At 47.7% G+C, this 17009-nt stretch overlaps 1 protein-coding gene across 1 annotated transcript in view; it reads left to right on the top strand.

The window, feature by feature from the left end:
- The window catches only part of LOC129492613 (ATP-binding cassette sub-family C member 11-like), a 49360-nt gene extending 41713 nt beyond the window's left edge, over positions 1-7647 (top strand). The window contains 4 exon segments of the mRNA XM_055297860.1: positions 1061-1150; positions 2627-2816; positions 4354-4513; positions 7548-7647. Of these exon segments, the coding sequence (XP_055153835.1) occupies positions 1061-1150; positions 2627-2816; positions 4354-4513; positions 7548-7647 (540 nt within the window).
- Positions 7648-17009: the final 9362 nt, after the last annotated feature.

Genomic DNA, 17009 nt, shown 5'->3' with positions numbered 1-17009 from the left:
GAATCCTTCCCTGTGCCCTCATCCAGGGCCCCTCCTGTGCATCCTAGTGGCACTCCAGGGCTTCTCTGTTGTGGAGTGCGCCCCTCTGCACTTTATTCTTTGTTGCCTTATCTGCCTTTCCATCCAGCTGGGACCTCCTCGAGGGCAGGCCTACATCTGCTGCACTTTGGGACATGGAGCCTGGTCCAGCACCTGGCACAGAGCCATCCACCAGAGTTTGTTGAATGAATGTATGATTAATGTGTTACCCAGCACCCCCTGCACATCCTGTTTGCCCATTTCTTGGGCCAGGGTAATGGAGGTTATAGACTGGGCCCCCAACCCCAGCTCTGCCTCCAGCTTCTAGATGTTTCTGTGGATGTAATTTCTTCTTTTGGAGCCTCAGTTTCCTTATCTTTGGTGCCCCCAGTTCCCAAGAGTCCCTAACTCCTCTAGCCTGGGTTTCCCTGAGGGCAGGACCTGAGACAGGAACTTGGGTGCAGGCAGCTTATTTGGGAGGTGCTCCCAGGAACTAGGATTGAGGGAGCAGAAAAGTGAGATGGGGAAGGAGGAAGTCATCATGGAAGTGTGACATTGGGGTCCCTGTTCTATGGGCTCAACTGTCCTGGGATCTCCTGAGAAGCGTATGGGGTATTTCCAGGACCATGCCCTCAAAGGCTGGGAGATGGGAGCATTTATCTCTGCTAGCACTTGTTCCCCATCTGTCAAAGTTCATTCTCAGTAACCTTAAGTCTCCTGGGTTTCTGGGATGTCCTCATGCATGGGCTAGGCGGTTGCTATGACGTGGGCAGAGGTCTTGAGCAGAAAGACATACAGAGGGCACTCGAGGTGGAACACTGTCTGGGGAGGTTCTCCCCCAGAATTGCCCATCGCAGCTGCAGCTAAACTCAGAAATGGGCTGAGGGGGCACCAGGGGCCTCTGCTCCGTTCTTGCTAGGAAAATTATCTTAGTTTCAGGGGTCACTCAGGGGCAATGGCAATCAGTGGTTATCAGGAGCGTTGAAGAGCCTGAGCACACCCCAGCAGCCTCTTGACCCCCGACATTTCTCCTTCCTTCCAGCTGGCATCCAGCTGCCAGGCCACTGCCAGGATTGGCTTGGAGACAGAGGCACACTTCACGGCTGCAGAGAGGACACTGCAGTACATGAAGGTGGGGTCTAGGTCTGGGTCTGGTGTGGGGAGCTATGCAAGTTGGGGCATGACTTCTGTGACCTCTACAAGCCCCACCAGCCTCAGAGCCCTGAGACCATCCCAGGAAACACCAGGCTCCTGGCCTTTCCTCCCCATCTTCCCCAGACTTTTGTTGACCCTCTCACTGAAGCTCTTCCACACCTGTCTGCTCACTTTGACCACATCCCTCACAGCATTCCTAGGCGGAAGAGGAGATCATCTTCTCCTCTTGGAAATGAGAGGTTTGCCCGGTGCAATAATAATGATGACATTATTCTTTGTTCCTATTATTGCTTCCATTTATGTCATGGTAGTTAAGAGCACAGATTCTGTAGCCAGATTACCTGGGTTCAAGTCTAAGCTTTACTATTTGAATCATTGGAATAACCTGGGCAACTTATTCAAACTCTCTTTTCCCCATCTCTGAAATGAGAAAGACGATAGCATCGCTTTGCCAGATTATCACAAAGTTGAAATGATATAACACGTAAAGCACCTGGCACACTGCCTGACCCATAGTGAGGTTCCATCATGTTCTTTATTATTGTGACTGAGACCTTTCTATGGGCCAGGCATGGTGCTAAGCCCTTTATCTAGACTATCTCATGGGATCATGGAACAATTTTATTACGTTGATTGAATGATTATCCACATTTTTCAGACAAGGAAACCGAGGTTGGGCCAGGCAGAATTTTTGCTTAAGATCACACAGGCTGGGGCTGGCAGAGCCCTCTGCAAACCAGGTCTCCTGCCCCCTTGCATGAGTGGAATTTATGAATTGTAGGGCCCTGATTTCCTGCCCAGGGATGCTGCCGTGACACAGCACCAGCATGGGGAGTTGTGGCTTGCAGCCAGGTGGTCAGATCCAACTTCTTCTCCAGTGTTCTTTGCTCTCAACACACACAACTGCACTTGATGCAGAGTGGGCTCGGCGTTAGGCAGATCTGGGTTTGAGTTCCAACCTGAAACTGTGTGATCTTAAGTAAGTTGTGGAACTTAAGTAAGTTGTTGATCTTAAGTTGTTGGATCCTCTATCTCCTCACCTGGGAAATGCCTCCAAAAAGGCCTGTCTCACAGGATGTGGATAGAGAGAGATTAAGTCTGCACAAGGGCTCTGAGCTATGAAACCCCCCGAAGGGGTGAGTCTCTGCTGCCTTTACTGTCATTATCTTGGATTCTATTTCGTTAAAGTCACACGGTAAATCAGGAACATTGCTCTATGTTAATAACAAGGGAATTAGCTATGCAGGTTTCTCACTCTTCTGGGGAAAATTTTGTGTTTTAGGTGATGGGGGTGCGGGGGATGTTCCTCTGATTACACAGCAGGGGGCTTGACCTTGGCACAGGGCAGGCTGGGGTGGGTCACACCCCCTACAGTGGGAGGCTGGCAGGCCCACAGGGGGTGGGCCGAGATGGATGATAACTATTGATTTATTTTTCTTTCTTTAAAAACAAGATGTGTGTCTTGGAAGCTCCTTTACACATGGAAGGCACAAATTGTCCCCAGGGGTGGCCACAGCATGGGGAAATCACATTTCAGGATTATCACATGAAATACAGAGACAACACACCCACCGTGCTTCACGGCATCAACCTGACCATCCGCAGCCACAGAGTGGTGGGCATCGTGGGAAGGACGGGCTCTGGTGAGCTGAGCTTCCTGGGGGAGCATCCCCGGCTCCTCCTTTGCCCTTTGGGCACTAGACCTATTTGGGGGCATGTGTTTGCTCAGTCATCCCCCAAATATGTATTAGGTCCTCACGCTGTGCTGGGCCCTGTGCTAGACAAACACTGGTGAGCAAAACCCAAGGTTCCTGTGATCATGGGATTCCAGTGGAGGAGAGAGCTGTTAAATAGACCAGCAAATAAAGACGGAAATATGACAGCTGCAGGCTGTGGTGGCTGCCAGGGAGGAAATAAACAGGGTGGTGTTATGCAGAATAATGGGGCTAGTGGTACCGGGCTGTGGACACCTGGGTTCTGAGCCCAGTGCTTAAGCTGAGGCGTGTAGGGTCCGGGCAGAAGCACTTTTGGAGGGGCAGTGCAGGGCACTGCCAGGATGAAGAGCAGGATAGGAGTCACATCCATACTCCCCTTTTCCTCCCTCCCCACCCGCTTCCTGGACTGTTCTCACCAGCCTCTGCCTCCTCCTCTTTCCTCTCCCAGTTTCCTTTCTCCTCCTCAGTTTCTCTCCCTGTCTTCCTCTCCCGTCACTTCTGGGAGATCTGGCCCAAGTCCCCCTCCCTCTGCCTCTTTGCATTGTTCAAAAACTATTGTTAAGACTTGGTTCTTATCCCCAGTCCCCCACTTCAGGACACCCCAGAGCTGCCTCCTCCAGGCAGCCCCATGGATGCTGAGAGCCTTCCTGGTCTCTGTCTCCTCAGCACTCCCGCACTGCAGGGTGAAGAGTTTCCAGATGTGTTCTTCTGGGTGTTCTTCTCTTGCTATTTTCCACCTGCCGATTGGTAGAAACCCTGAGAGGGCCGGGGTCTGGCAGAGAGAAGCTCTCGGTAGATTCTGACCCTACTGCCTATATTCATTCAGTAGGTTTTTACTGAGCACCTACTATGTGCCTGGGAACCGAAAGGTAAGGAAGACACACAGCTTCTACCCTCATAGAGCTTAACTTTGAGAACAGGGTTGAAACCTCCAATGCTTTGGAGCCTGGCAGGTGACATAGCTGAGTGCCATAGGTGGGTGTGGTATATGGGGGCTGGGGAGGGCGGGTGGTGACTGGAGAATGCCACTGTGTCTCAACCAAGTGGCTGCGCTCAGCTCCAGCCCAGCTGTTGCCTGGGGGGGATATGGGTCCAGTGTTGCCAATTCTACTGAGTTTCAAGAGAAACATGCAATTTGAACTTTTATATCTGTGATTTTTAAAAATGCTGGCAAGGAATTAAAAAATAACTCTAAAATTGTGTGTATGAGACAAAACATGTCTGTGGGCTGGCTTTGATCCAGGGGCCCCACGTGTGCCCTCTGATCTAGGCTATAACAAGTTGCTCATGGCATTAGGTACCACGTGGAGCAGAGATGCCAGCTCTCTCCTACCCCTTCAGGGCTCACAATGATGAAGAATGGGCCACGGAGGGCAGCGGGTCAGGTGCGATCGCCAGGTGTGACCTGTGCTTCCGCTAGTGCAGATGCAGGAAACTGAGGCCCCGCTCGTTTCTTGCCCCACAGGGAAGTCCTCCTTGGGCATGGCTCTCTTCCGCCTGGTGGAGCCCGTGGCAGGCCGGATTCTCATTGACGGCGTGGACATTTGCAGCATCGGCCTGGAGGACTTGCGGTCCAAGCTCTCAGTGATCCCTCAAGATCCAGTGCTGTTCTCAGGAACCATCAGGTGAGTGCTGGGCCAGCAGGCAGCCTGCAGGAGGTGGGTCACAGGACCAGGATTCCAGTACCGGGCTGCCTATAGTGAGCTGGTGACCAGTGCCCCGATTTCCAGGCCTCCTTGGCCTGCTGGGCCACTCATGCCTACCTGGCTTACCCCACTGAAGTACTGTTGAGGATTAAATGAGGCCTCAATATATATAAGAGCACTTTGTAAACCATAATGTTATATACAAAAACAAAACCTATTTTTATTTTTTAGAAACTGGATGGCATGGTGGTGCACAGCTGTAGTCCCAGCTATTTGAGAGGCTGAGGCAGGAGGATCACTTGAGTCCAGGAGCTCAGGGCTGTAGTACACTATGACTGTGCCTGTGAATAGCCACTGTGCTCCAACCTGGGCAACACAGCAAGACCCTGACTCTATTAAAAAACAAACAAGCAAGCAAACAAAAACAGAAACGAAACCCTGATGGGATTGGTCAGATTTCACTACACCATTAAGCATTTGCACTCAGGCTACCATATTCTTTCTTGTCCAGATGTGGCTTATTCTCTCTGTGCACTGGGCAAAGCCCCTGGGGACGTTTTTAGGAAGTGCTTCTTCAGTGGTACACATTCCAGACAGGGGTGACGTGAGAAAAATCCAGGCAGCCCAGTCAGTGAAGCAGACAGAACCAGATGTTCCAGCCTCTTCACTACACTTTCTGTGTCCTCAGAAGTCAACTCAGGGACGAAGCTTTATCCAGATTAGGCTCCTACTGACAATGTACTTTATCTGGGAGGAAACATAAAGGCATGGGGACTGAGGAAGACGGATGCACTAAAAAGCAGGCTCGGTCCCCCATGTTTTGTGATATTTAAGGAGAATTCTTAGAGCCAGGAGGATAAACTGAGCCCCAGAGCTTCATTCATTCATTCCTTCATTCATCCTCCCACTCATTTAACTTGCCTTTTCTGAGCTTCTGCCTGGTCCGGACACTGTGCTAGGGACTGGAGCCAGTTTAATGAATGTACATTTCCCCTGCTCCCCCAGCAGGAGCTCACAGTGTGGGTGGGGAAGATGGTTTTGTACAGGGGTAAGACCCAATAAATCATAGTATGAAGGGGTAATTGCTAGATCAGAGATATGTACAAAATGCTAAGGGAGCTACGACTGGGATGAGTCACTGCCTGAGTGAATCCAGAAAGGCTTCCCAGAGGAGGGGACATTTGATCAGGGTCTTGAAAGCTAAGTAGGAGCTTGCCAGGCAGAAATAGGAGAGAAACTCTTTTCAAGGAGAGGGAACAATATGGACGCAGACACAGGGTTTCAAAATGACTGGGTCATGAGGCGGGGCGTGGTAGTTCATGCCTGTAATCCCAGCACTTTGGGAGGCCAAGGCAGGGAGATCACTTGAGGCCAGGAGTTTGAGACCAGCCTGGCCAACATGACAAAACCCCGTATCTACTAAAAAATACAAAAATTAGCCAGATGTGGTGGTGCATGTCTGTAATCCCAGCTACTCGGGAGGCTGAGGCATGAGAATCGCATGAGCCGGGGAGGTGGAGGTTGCAGTGAGCCGAGATCGCGATACTGCACTCCAGCCTGGGCGGCTGAAGGAAACTCTGTCTCAAAACTTTCCCCCCCACCCCACAAGAAAACCAAAAAATGGTTGTTAGGGGAATTATAAGACATTTAGTGATAGATTTCTATGTTACAGTAGAATGTGGCCAAATCTCCTGTGCGTTGGTATGAAGAGTAGTAAAAATATGAACTTAACATTTATTGAGCATTTATATGTGCCAACTGAATGCCTTAGTATACTGTCTCATTTAACTCTCCCAGCAACCCTATGAGGCCCTTTCCTTATCCCCATTTTACAGATGAAGGCACAGAACTTAGAGAGGAAGGGGACTTGTTTAAGGACACACAAAGAAATGGTGAAGAAGAGATATAACCCTAGGTGTTCTAAACCCATAACTTGTGATATTTCCCCCCACCTCTTGCTGCAGAAAGAAATGTGGACTTGAAATCCTACCTTAGAACTTAAGGCTCTACCCTTAAGCGTCTCTCTGAATGTCTTTGATGCCAGCCTGGCTCTCATACTGGCTTGTGGCATGACCTTGAACAAGCCATTTAAAACTGATAAGAAAGGAGTATACCCATCTCATGGAGGAGAAAATGTCAAATAACCCATCTATGAAAGTGCTTTGGAGATATCAAATGTCATGCAAATAAGACCTGCATCTTCTTTAGTACACATTAGCCCTACACACAAAATATGCGTTGCTGGCACAACTGGGGAAGGATAAAGCAGAGGTTGACAGGTTTCACTCAGGGCTTCGTGGCTGCATAGCAGGGAAGTGTCTATAGTGCTGCCTGTTCCAGATGCAAGTGTAAAGCTTGCTGGGTGTAAAGTCCAGATAGATTCCCTCTCTCATACCAGTTACCTGGATGTTAGGATTCTTTTCACTGCAAGAAACAAAGTCCAGCCCCCCCACAATGAGCTACCACTTCGTACCTACTAGAATGGCTACAACAATAATAAAAGGTAAATAGCAAGTATTATTAACAAGGATGTGAAAAAATTGAAACTCTCATGCATTGCCAGTGGGGATGTAAAATTGTGCAGAGACCATGGAAAACAATTTGGCAGTTCCTCAAAAAGGTAAACAAAAATTAGCTGGGCATGGTGGTCTGTGCTTGCAATTCCAGCTACTCAGGAGACTGAGGTGGGAAGCTTGCTTCAGCCCAAGAGGCCAATGCTGTAGTGAGCTGTGTTTGCACCACTGCACTCCAGCCTCGTCAACAGAGTGAGACCTTGTCTTAAAAAAAAAAAAAAAAAAAAAGTTAAACATAGAATTACCATGTAATCCAGGAATTTCACTTCTAGTTATATATCCCAAAGTGTTGAAAGCAGAGACTTCAACCCATATGTGTACACTAGTGTTTAGAGCAGCCCTACTCACAGTAACCAAAAGGTGGAAACAAGTCATATGTCTATAAACAGATGAATGGAGAAACAAAATGTGGTATATACGTACAATGGAATATTATGCAGCTCTAAAACGGAGGGAAACAATACATGCTACAATGTGGATGGACACGAAGTGAAAGATGCCAGACAGAAGGACACATACTACATGATTCCACTTATATGAGGTAGCTGGAATAGGCAAATCCATATCGATGGAAAGTAGAATAGAAGTTACCAGGGGCTGGTGGAGAGGGGAAAGAAGAGACTGTTTAATGGGTATAGAGTTTTTGTTGGGGATAATGAAAAAGTTTTGTTTTGTTTTGTTTCGTTCTGAGACCGAGTCTCACTCTGTCACCCAGGCTAGAGTGCAGTGACACCATCTCGGCTCACTGCAACCTCCACATCCTGGGTTTAAGTGATTCTTCTGTCTCATCTTCCTGAGTAACTGGAACTACAGGCTTGCATCACTGTGCCTGGCTAATTTTTGTATTTTTAGTGGAGTGGGGTTTCACCATGTTGGCCAGGCTGGTCTCAAACTCCTGACCTCAAGTGTTCCGCCCACCTCAGCCTCCCAAAGTGCTGGATTACAGGTGTGAACCACCATGCCCAGCAGGATGATGAAAAAGGTTTTGATATAAATAGTGGTAATGGTTACATGACATTATTAATGTATTTAATGCTGCTGAATTGTACACTTTTAAGTGGTTAAAATGATAAATACTATGTACTTTCTATCACACAATAAAACAAAACCCAAATGGCTTAAGGAAAAGTGGCCTCTAATGACTCATGCATGATAATGGGGAGGCCAAGTCTGAGTTCCAGGGCCCGGTTTTCCCCTAGCATTGCCTTGCTTCATTCTGAACTCCATATGAGGGCCCTGGGGGGCTCCACGTGTCCCACTCCTGTGGGAGGATGGTTGCAATCTCTCCGCACGTCTCTTCTCCCATGGTAGCCTGAAAAGTCCTGAGATACACTCTGATTGGTTACTTTCCCACCCTGAGCTAAGGACCACGGCCGGGGATCGCTGCATGTCGATTGGCTTATCCTTGAGCCCTTTGCTCCATCTGGAGTGGATGGTGGAGCCCGCCCTGGAACACATGGGCTGGGGGACTGGGGAGCAGGTGGCCCCTAAACAAAACCTGGGGCTGCTGCCTGCAGAAGGAACAGGCGCTGGGAGGCGCAGGAGATCTCCATTTGTGGTGGTTCCATGCATTTCCCTAAACCCCATAATCCAGTTCTAAACATTCTTGGTCATTCGCTGGGCATATAAATGAGTGTTCAAAGGCTGGGTGATGTTGTTGAACACTTTGGACGACCAGTCGCGGAGGATCGCTGGAGCCTAGGAGTTCCAGACCGGCCTGGGCAACATGGTGAAACCCGGTCTCTCTTTTTTTTTTTTTTTTTTTTTTGAGGTGGAGTTTTGCGCTTGTTGCCCAGGATGGAGTGCAGTGGCGCGGTCTCGGCTCGCCATGGCCTCCGCCTCCTGGGTTTGGGTGGTTCTCCTGCCTCACCTTCTCCAGTGGCTGGGATTGCAGGCCTGAGCCACCATGCCCAGCTAATTTTGTATTTTATTTTATTTTTTGGTAGAGACGAGGTTTCTCCATGTTGGTCGGGCTGGTCTCTAGCTCCCGACCTCAGGTGATCCGCCCACCTCGGCCTCCCGGGGTGCTGTGATAGCAGACATGAGCCACCGCGCCCGGCCCATTTATTAATTGGAAAGGAATAGATCGGCCTGGCGTGGTGGCTCACGCTTGTGATCCCAGGACTTTGGATGGCTGAGCGCGACGGATCGCTTGAGCCTGGGAGTTCCAGACCGGCCTGGGAAACATGGTGAAACCCGGTCTCTTTTTCCTTTTCTTTTCTTTCTTTCTTCTTTTTTGTTTGTTTGTTTGTTTGAGACGGAGTTTCGCTTTTGTTGCACAGGCTAGAGTGCAATGGCGCGATCTGCGGTCACCTCAACCTCTGCGTCCCGGGTTTAGGTGACTCTCCTGGCTCAGCCTCCCGAGTAGCTGGGATTACAGGCATGAGCCACCATGACCGGCTAATTTTGTATTTTTGTATTTTTTTTTTTTTTTAGTACAGACGGGGTTTCAACATGTTGGTCGGTCTGCTCTAGAGCTCCCTACCTCAGGTGATCCACCCGCGTCAGCCTCCCGAAGTGCTGGTACTGCAGGCGTGAGTCACCGGGCCTGGCCCGAAACCGAGTCTCTTAAGGGAAAAACAAAAACCACAAAGATTAGCCTGGCGTGGTGGGCCACGCAGGTAGTCCCAGCTACTCTGAAGGCTGATGTACGGGATTGCTTGAGCCCTGGGGGTCGAGGTGGCAGTGAGCTATGATGGCGCTGCTGTAGTCCAGACTGGGTGACAGAGCGGGACTCTGTCTCAGGAAAAGGGAGAGGAAAAAAATAAAGTAAATAAAATTGCTAAATCAAGGAAAAGCTTGACAGTATATTATTGAGAGAAATACAGGCAAAGGTTAGCAGACACCAATGTTCACTTAGTGGGAACTGCAGGTGTTTCCCGGACAGGAGGCTGCTACTTTTCCAAAAGAAATCTATTATTGACTACCAATAAAAAAAAAAAATTACAGGTTTGTTACAATATACAAATAGCTAAACTTTTTTTTTTTATTTTTTTATTTTTTTATTATACTTTAGGGTTTTAGGGTACATGTGCACAATGTGCAGGTTTGTTACATATGTATCCATGTGCCATGTTGATTTCCTGCACCCATTAACTCGTCATTTAGCATTAGGTGTATCTCCTAATGCTGTCCCTCCCCCCGCCCCCCCCCCCACACCGGTCCCCGGAATGTGATGTTCCCCTTCCTGTGTCCATGAGTTCTCATTGTTCAATTCCCACCTATGAGTGAGAACATGCGGTGTTTGGTTTTTGTCCTTGCGATAGTTTACTGAGAATGATGTTTTCCAGTTTCATCCATGTCCCTACAAAGGACACGAACTCATCATTTTTTACGGCTGCATAGTATTCCATGGTGTATATGTGCCACATTTTCTTAATCCAGTCTATCGTTGTTGGACATTTGGGTTGGTTCCAAGTCTTTGACAAATAGCTAAACTTTATATAACCATGACCCTATTCTAGCACTGCTCTAAGCCTTTCCCTGCTCTGAAATAGCTACTATTGTTACCTCTATTGTAGAGAAAACAGTTCCCAGAGGTGGTGGTGGAAGGACCAGGGAAACTGACTATAAAATTGACTTATTTTAAGATTTGGACTTAAATGTTCTTCCTGCTCTGCTCCTTAGTTGCCACATTTTAGTTCACATACCTCTTAAAACACTGGTACTTTCTATATTTGGAGGGACTCCTCTTGCAATTTGAAGTTTTTTTTGGTTTTGTTTTGTTTTTTGTTTTTTGTTTTTTGCACTAAGCATTTGGTCATTAAGATCACCTGCGTTTTATGTCAGTTTACCTCTTTAGACATTATTCAGTCAGGAATGTAAATAGGAGCTAGCATTGTGTGTACAAGGAAAAAACAGCTGCTTAAAACCATTTTTGTTGCATAATACAAATATAAATCAATATGTTATTGGAAATGCACGCTGGGTGGGGAGGGAAAATATGCAGAGAGAAAAGCCACATCTCTGCTTGGAGTTCAGCACCGGGTCTCTTTTCCCTTCCACTTCCCCTGACAAGGCTGCCACAGTGACAGAAGCACATGGGGCTGCCTTTTAGTGACACCTGCTGGGACACACCTGGCAGAAGGGATTGCAGATTTGCATGTTTCCTGGCTGCCTCTGCTAGCCCCTGAGTCAGCAGTCCACTCCAATTCATGCTGAGCTTGGACAGCTCAGATTTGAATTCCCCCTTCCCTTGGAGCAACTGCTTTCCAGCCTCCTCATCAATCCTAAAGGAGAATGACCTACATGCCAGCATGACAGATGCCCAGAAATTTATAGAAGCTTCATTGTGAGCCTAAATCCTTAACGGGCTCAAACTGCCGACACCGGATGAAGAGAGAGGTTTTGCAGTAAAGCAGGAAGTCATTAAAATAATGAATCACCCGGCTGGGTTTTGAGCTCCTTTCCCACTAATTTAATGGAAAGATTTATTGTCTTTACAATGTACAATGCCCATCATCAGTTGAAAATAGAAGCCGAAAATGCATTTAAGGCTGGTTGCAGTGGCTCACACCTGTAATCCCAACTCTTTGGGAGGCTGAGGCGGGTGGTTCACCTGAGGTCGGGAGTTCAAGACCAGCCCGGCCAACATGATGAAACCCCATCTCTACTAAAAACACAAAAATTAGCCGGGCATGGTGGTGCACCCCTGTAATCCCAGCTACTGGGGAGGCTGAAATAAGTTCATAAACTCAGCAGCTGTGAGGTAATTGGCCCAATTGCTATGCTACTTTCACCGCTTGAGGATGAACAGTGCTTAGGAGAGTGCAGGTTTACAGGCCTCTGAATAGTGCCATCCAAAAATGGTGAACAACCACCCTGAAAAACAGCTTGGTGTTTTTTTTTTTTTTTTTTTTCACAAATTAGAAACATGCTTAACTGTTTACCCACTAACTGCACTCCTGGCCACTTGCCCTAGAAAAATAAAAGTTGATATTCATGCAAAAACCTGTGCATGAGTTTTCACAGAAGCTTTATTTTTAACAACCAAACTATAAACCCAAATGTCCTTCAACAGGTGGTTGGCTAAACAAACCGTGGTACAGCCATACAATGGAATAGTACTTAGTAATAAAAAAAGGAATGAACTATTGAATGATTTGCAATGACCTCAAAGGAATTAAACTTTAAAAATTTAATCTCAGGCCGGGCGTGGTGGCTCACGCCTGAAATCCCAGTACTTTGGGAGGCTGAGGCGGGCGGATCACGAGGTCTGGAGTTTGAGATCATCCTGGCCAACACGGCGAAACCTCGCCTCTACTAAGAATACAAAAATCAGCCAGGCATGGTTGCACCCACCTGTAGTTTCAGTACTTGGGAGCCTGAGGCAGCAGAATTGCTTGAACCTGGGAGGCAGATGTTGCAGTGAGCCGAGATCGTGCCACTGCACTCCAGCTTGGGAAACAGAGCAAGACTCTGTCTCAAAAAAAGAAAGAAAAAAGGAGCTGAGAGTGCCTTCTGGGGGCACAAGGAAGGGACTGGCTGATAGCAAGGAGAGAAAGATTTCATCCTGGCTCAGGTAGAAGACTTTACATTTTGAATGATGACTGAGGAATCCGTCCTACCAGCATGGTAGATTTAATCTCAGGAGCACAGAATTCAGCTGTGGCCTGGAAGTCAGTTAAGCCAGGTGTTTCGCTTCATCAGTTGAGCAACTAAATAGGAGAGAAGAATGTTACTGCCCTCCTTAGCCTAAAACCTTAAGTGGCTTCTAATCACCTTTGGAATCAAGGCCGATATTTTCCCCAGGCCTTTGACTTCATCTCTACCCACATCTTGTGCCTTTTTCCTTTCACTTTTTATACTTAAACCACATTCACATTCATTTAACTCCCTGAACCAGCCATGCTTTTCCTTGATTCAGGGTCTTTGCATAATAAGCGTGTTCCTCTACCTGAGACAAATCCTCCTCCCCTTGCTTTAGCTATAACTTTCAGATTCCTCCCCAGGGAAATGAAGGGCAAGAAAGAAAAACCTTTGTCCCCTCCTACCTACCCAATCACCCCCACCTCACTCCTTTTCTCTCTCTCCCTCTTTCTGTCTCTCCAACACATACACGTAGTTAAGGTCTTCTGTGATGCACTCCTATAGCTCCCTGAAGTTTCACTTTTATGATATGTCATATTCACATTTGCCAATTCTTGTTCTAGGTCTGTTTTCCCCATGAGATCACAGCTGTATAAGGGCAGGGACCATGCTCGTCTCATTTACTACTATATCCTGTGTCTGGCAAAGTATTTGACATATAGTAGGCACTTACTAAACATTTATTGAATGTTTTAATGGATGGACGGCAGGCTTTCTGGCTAAATGAATGAATAAATGACTAATCAGACTCCAAGAACCAAACCTTTTAAACTCAATCATTAATGTACATGCCCTCTACTCAAGGCAATGCCCTCACCCGCGGCCTTTTTTTTTTTTTAAATCAGGGTCTCACTCTGTTGCCCAGGCTGGAGTGCAGTGGTGCTATCATAGCTCACTGCAGACTTGAACCCCTGGGCTCAAGCAATCCTCTTGCCTCAGCCTCCCAAATACCTGGGACCTCAAGCATGCACCAGAACGCTCGGCAAATTTCTTAAATTTTTTGTAGAGACAGGGTCTTGCAATGTTGCCCAGACTGGTTTCAAACTCCTGGACTTGGGTGATCCTGCCACCTCAGCCTCCCAATGTTTTGGGATTACAGGCATGAGCCACTGCACTGGCTACTCACGTACTATTCATCCTTAACTTGCTACATATTCCCAGACACTTTACTTACTCTGTTTGCAAGTAGCCCTCCCCACAATAAAAGACAGAAAAAAAAGCGTTACCAAGAGATCATATGGTGAGCCCAGTGAAAAGACACATCTTATAGCCTGAATGCAAGAAGGAAGACAATAGGTAAAAGTGTCTGTGTTAGGCCATTCGTGTGTTGCTGTAAAAAAAAAAAACACCTGAGGCTGGGCACAGTGGCTCACACCTGTAATCCCAGCCCTTTGGGAGACCAAGGTGGCGGATCACTTGAATTCAGGAGTTCGAGACCAGCCTGGCCAACATGGAGAAACCCCATCTCTACTAAAAATACAAAAAAAATTAGCCAGGCGTGGTGGTGCATGCCTGTAATCCCAGCTACTTGGGAGGCTGAGGCAGGAGAATCGCTTGAATCCAGGAAGCAGAGGTTGCAGTGAGCCAAGATCGCACCACTGAACTCCAGCCTGGGTGACAGAGCGAGATTCTGTCTCAAAAAAAAAAAAAAAAAAAAAACCTGAGACTGAATAATTTGTAAAAAGAGGTTTAGGGCAGGGTATGGTGGCTCACACCTGTAATCCCAGCACTTTGGGAGGCCTAGGCGGGTGGATCACCTGAGGTCAGGAGTTTGAGATCAGCATGACTAACATGGTGAAACCCTGTCTGTACTAAAAAAAAAAAATACAAAAGAAAAAAAATTAGTCAGCATGGTGGCAGGCACCTGTAATCCCAGCTACTTGGGAGGCTGAGGCAGGAGAATCGCTTGAACCCAGGAGGTGGAGGTTGCAGTGAGCCGAGATCATGCCATTGCACTCCAGCCTGGGCAACAGAGCAAGATTCTGTCTCAAAAAAAAAAAAAGAGGTTTAATTGGCTCACGGTTCTGCAGGCTGTACGAGTGCCAGAGGCGTTACAACAAGAGCAACTCCATCTTGAATAGGGGTTGGGTAAAATAAGGCTGAAACCTATGGGGCTGCATTCCCAGGAGGTGAGGCATTCTAAGTCACAGGATGAGATAGGTCAGCAGAAGATATAGGTCACAAAGACCTTGCTGATAAAATATGTTGCAGTAAAGAAGCCAGTCAAAACCCAACAAAACCAAGATGGCTATGAAAATAAACTTTGGTCGTCCTCACTGCTCATTATATGCTAATTATAATGTATTAGCATGCTAAAGACACTCCCACCAGTGCCGTGACAGTTTACAAATGCCACAGCAATGTCAGGAAGTTACCCTATATGGTCTAAAAAGGGGAGGAACCCTCAGTTCTGGGAATTGCCCACCCTTTTTCCAGAAAACTCATGAATAATCCACCCTTTGTTTAGCATATAATCTGGAAGTAACAATAAGTATAAGTAGCTAAACAGCCCGTGCTGTTGTTCTGCCTGTGGAGAAGCCATTCTTTTCTTTTATTCCTTTACTTTCTTTTTTTTTTTTTTTTTTTTTTTTTTTTTTGAGACGGAGTCTCGCCCTGTCACCCAGGCTGGAGTGTAGTGGCGTGATCTCGGCTCACTGCAAGCTCCGCCTCCCGGGTTCACGCCATTCTCCTGCCTCAGCCTCTCCGAGTAGCTGGGACTACAGGCGCCCGCCACCACGCCCGGCTAATTTTTTTTTGTATTTTTAGTAGAGACAGGGTTTCACCGTGGTCTCGATCTCCTGACCTCGTGATCCGCCCGCCTCGGCCTCCCAAAGTGCTGGGATTACAAGCGTGAGCCACCGCGCCCGGCCTCCTTTACTTTCTTTTTATCTTTTTTTTGTGGGGGACAGAGTCCCGCGCTGTCACCCAAGCTGGAGTGCAGTGGCCCCATCTCGGCTCACTGCAACCTCCACCTCCCAGGTTCAAGTGATTCTCCTGCCTCAGCCACCAGAGTAGCTGGGAGTACAGGCACCCGCCACCACACCTGGCTAATTTTTGTATTTTTAGTAGAGGTGGGGTTTCACCATGTTGGCCAGGCTGATCTCAAACTCCTGACCTCAGGTGATCTGCCCGCCTCAGCCTCCCAAAGTGCTGGGATTATAGGCGTCAGCTACAGTGCCCGGCCTATTCCTTTACCTTCTTAATAAACCTGCTTTCACTTTACTCCATGGACACTCCCCAAATTCTTTCTTGTGAGAGATCCCAACAATGGGTTATTTTAGGTAATTTGACTTAGACTGTGAAGTTTAAATTGTATGTCTAAAGGGATCGGAATCCCTTTCCTGTAACACAAGCATGGCGGTGTCTGCTAGGATTCTGGGGAGGCCTCGGGGAACTTTCAAGCATGGCAGAGGCGAAGTACAAGCAGGCACATCACATTGCAAGAACAGGAGCAAGAGAGAGGGTGTGAGGAGCCACATGCTTTTAATTGAACAGATCTCATGACAACACATTCACCATCTGCAGGACAGCACCAAGCCATGAGGGCTCCGACCCAATCAGACCTCACCTCCCACCGGCTCCCACCCCTAACATTGGGGATTACATTAGACATGAGATTTGGGTGGGGACAAATATTCAGCTATGTCAATGTCTAAAACCTCAGTGCTACAAAGCAGTTGAGGGTAGATAATACCATACCATAATACTACACCACTCCAACATCCTTGTAGGCACCATAAGGCAATAATTGTTTTTTGTTTTTGTGTTTGTTTGAGATGGAGTCTTGCCCTGTCACCAGGCTGGAATGCAGTGGCGCGATCTTGGCTCACCGTAACCTCCGCCTTCTGGGTTCAAGCGATTCTCATGCCTCAGCCTCCTGAGTAGCTTGGACTACAGGCATGGGCCACCATGCCCAGCTAATTTTTGTATTTTTGGTAGAGACAGGGTTTCACCATGTTGGCCAGGATGGTCTCTAACTTGACCTCGTGATCTGCCCGCCTCAGCCTCCCAAAGTGCTAGGATTACAGGCATGAGCCACCTCACCTGGCCATAATTGTTTTGTTTGTTTGTTTGAGACAGAGTCTTGCTCTGTCTCCCAGGTTGGAGTGCAGTGACACAATCTTGGCTCACTGCAACCTCCACCTCCTAGGTTCAAGTGATTCTCGTTTCTCAGCCTGCAGAGTAGCTGGGATTATAGGCATGCGCCACCACACCCAGCTAATTTTTGTATTTTTAGTAGAGATGGGGTTTCGCCATGTTAGCCAGGCTGGTCTTGAACTCCTGACCTCAAGTGATCCACCCACCTTCACCTC

This window comes from Symphalangus syndactylus, chromosome 11, assembly GCF_028878055.3.
Source record: "Symphalangus syndactylus isolate Jambi chromosome 11, NHGRI_mSymSyn1-v2.1_pri, whole genome shotgun sequence".
Classification (NCBI taxonomy): domain Eukaryota; kingdom Metazoa; phylum Chordata; class Mammalia; order Primates; family Hylobatidae; genus Symphalangus; species Symphalangus syndactylus.
This window is presented reverse-complemented; position numbering and strand designations above follow the sequence as displayed.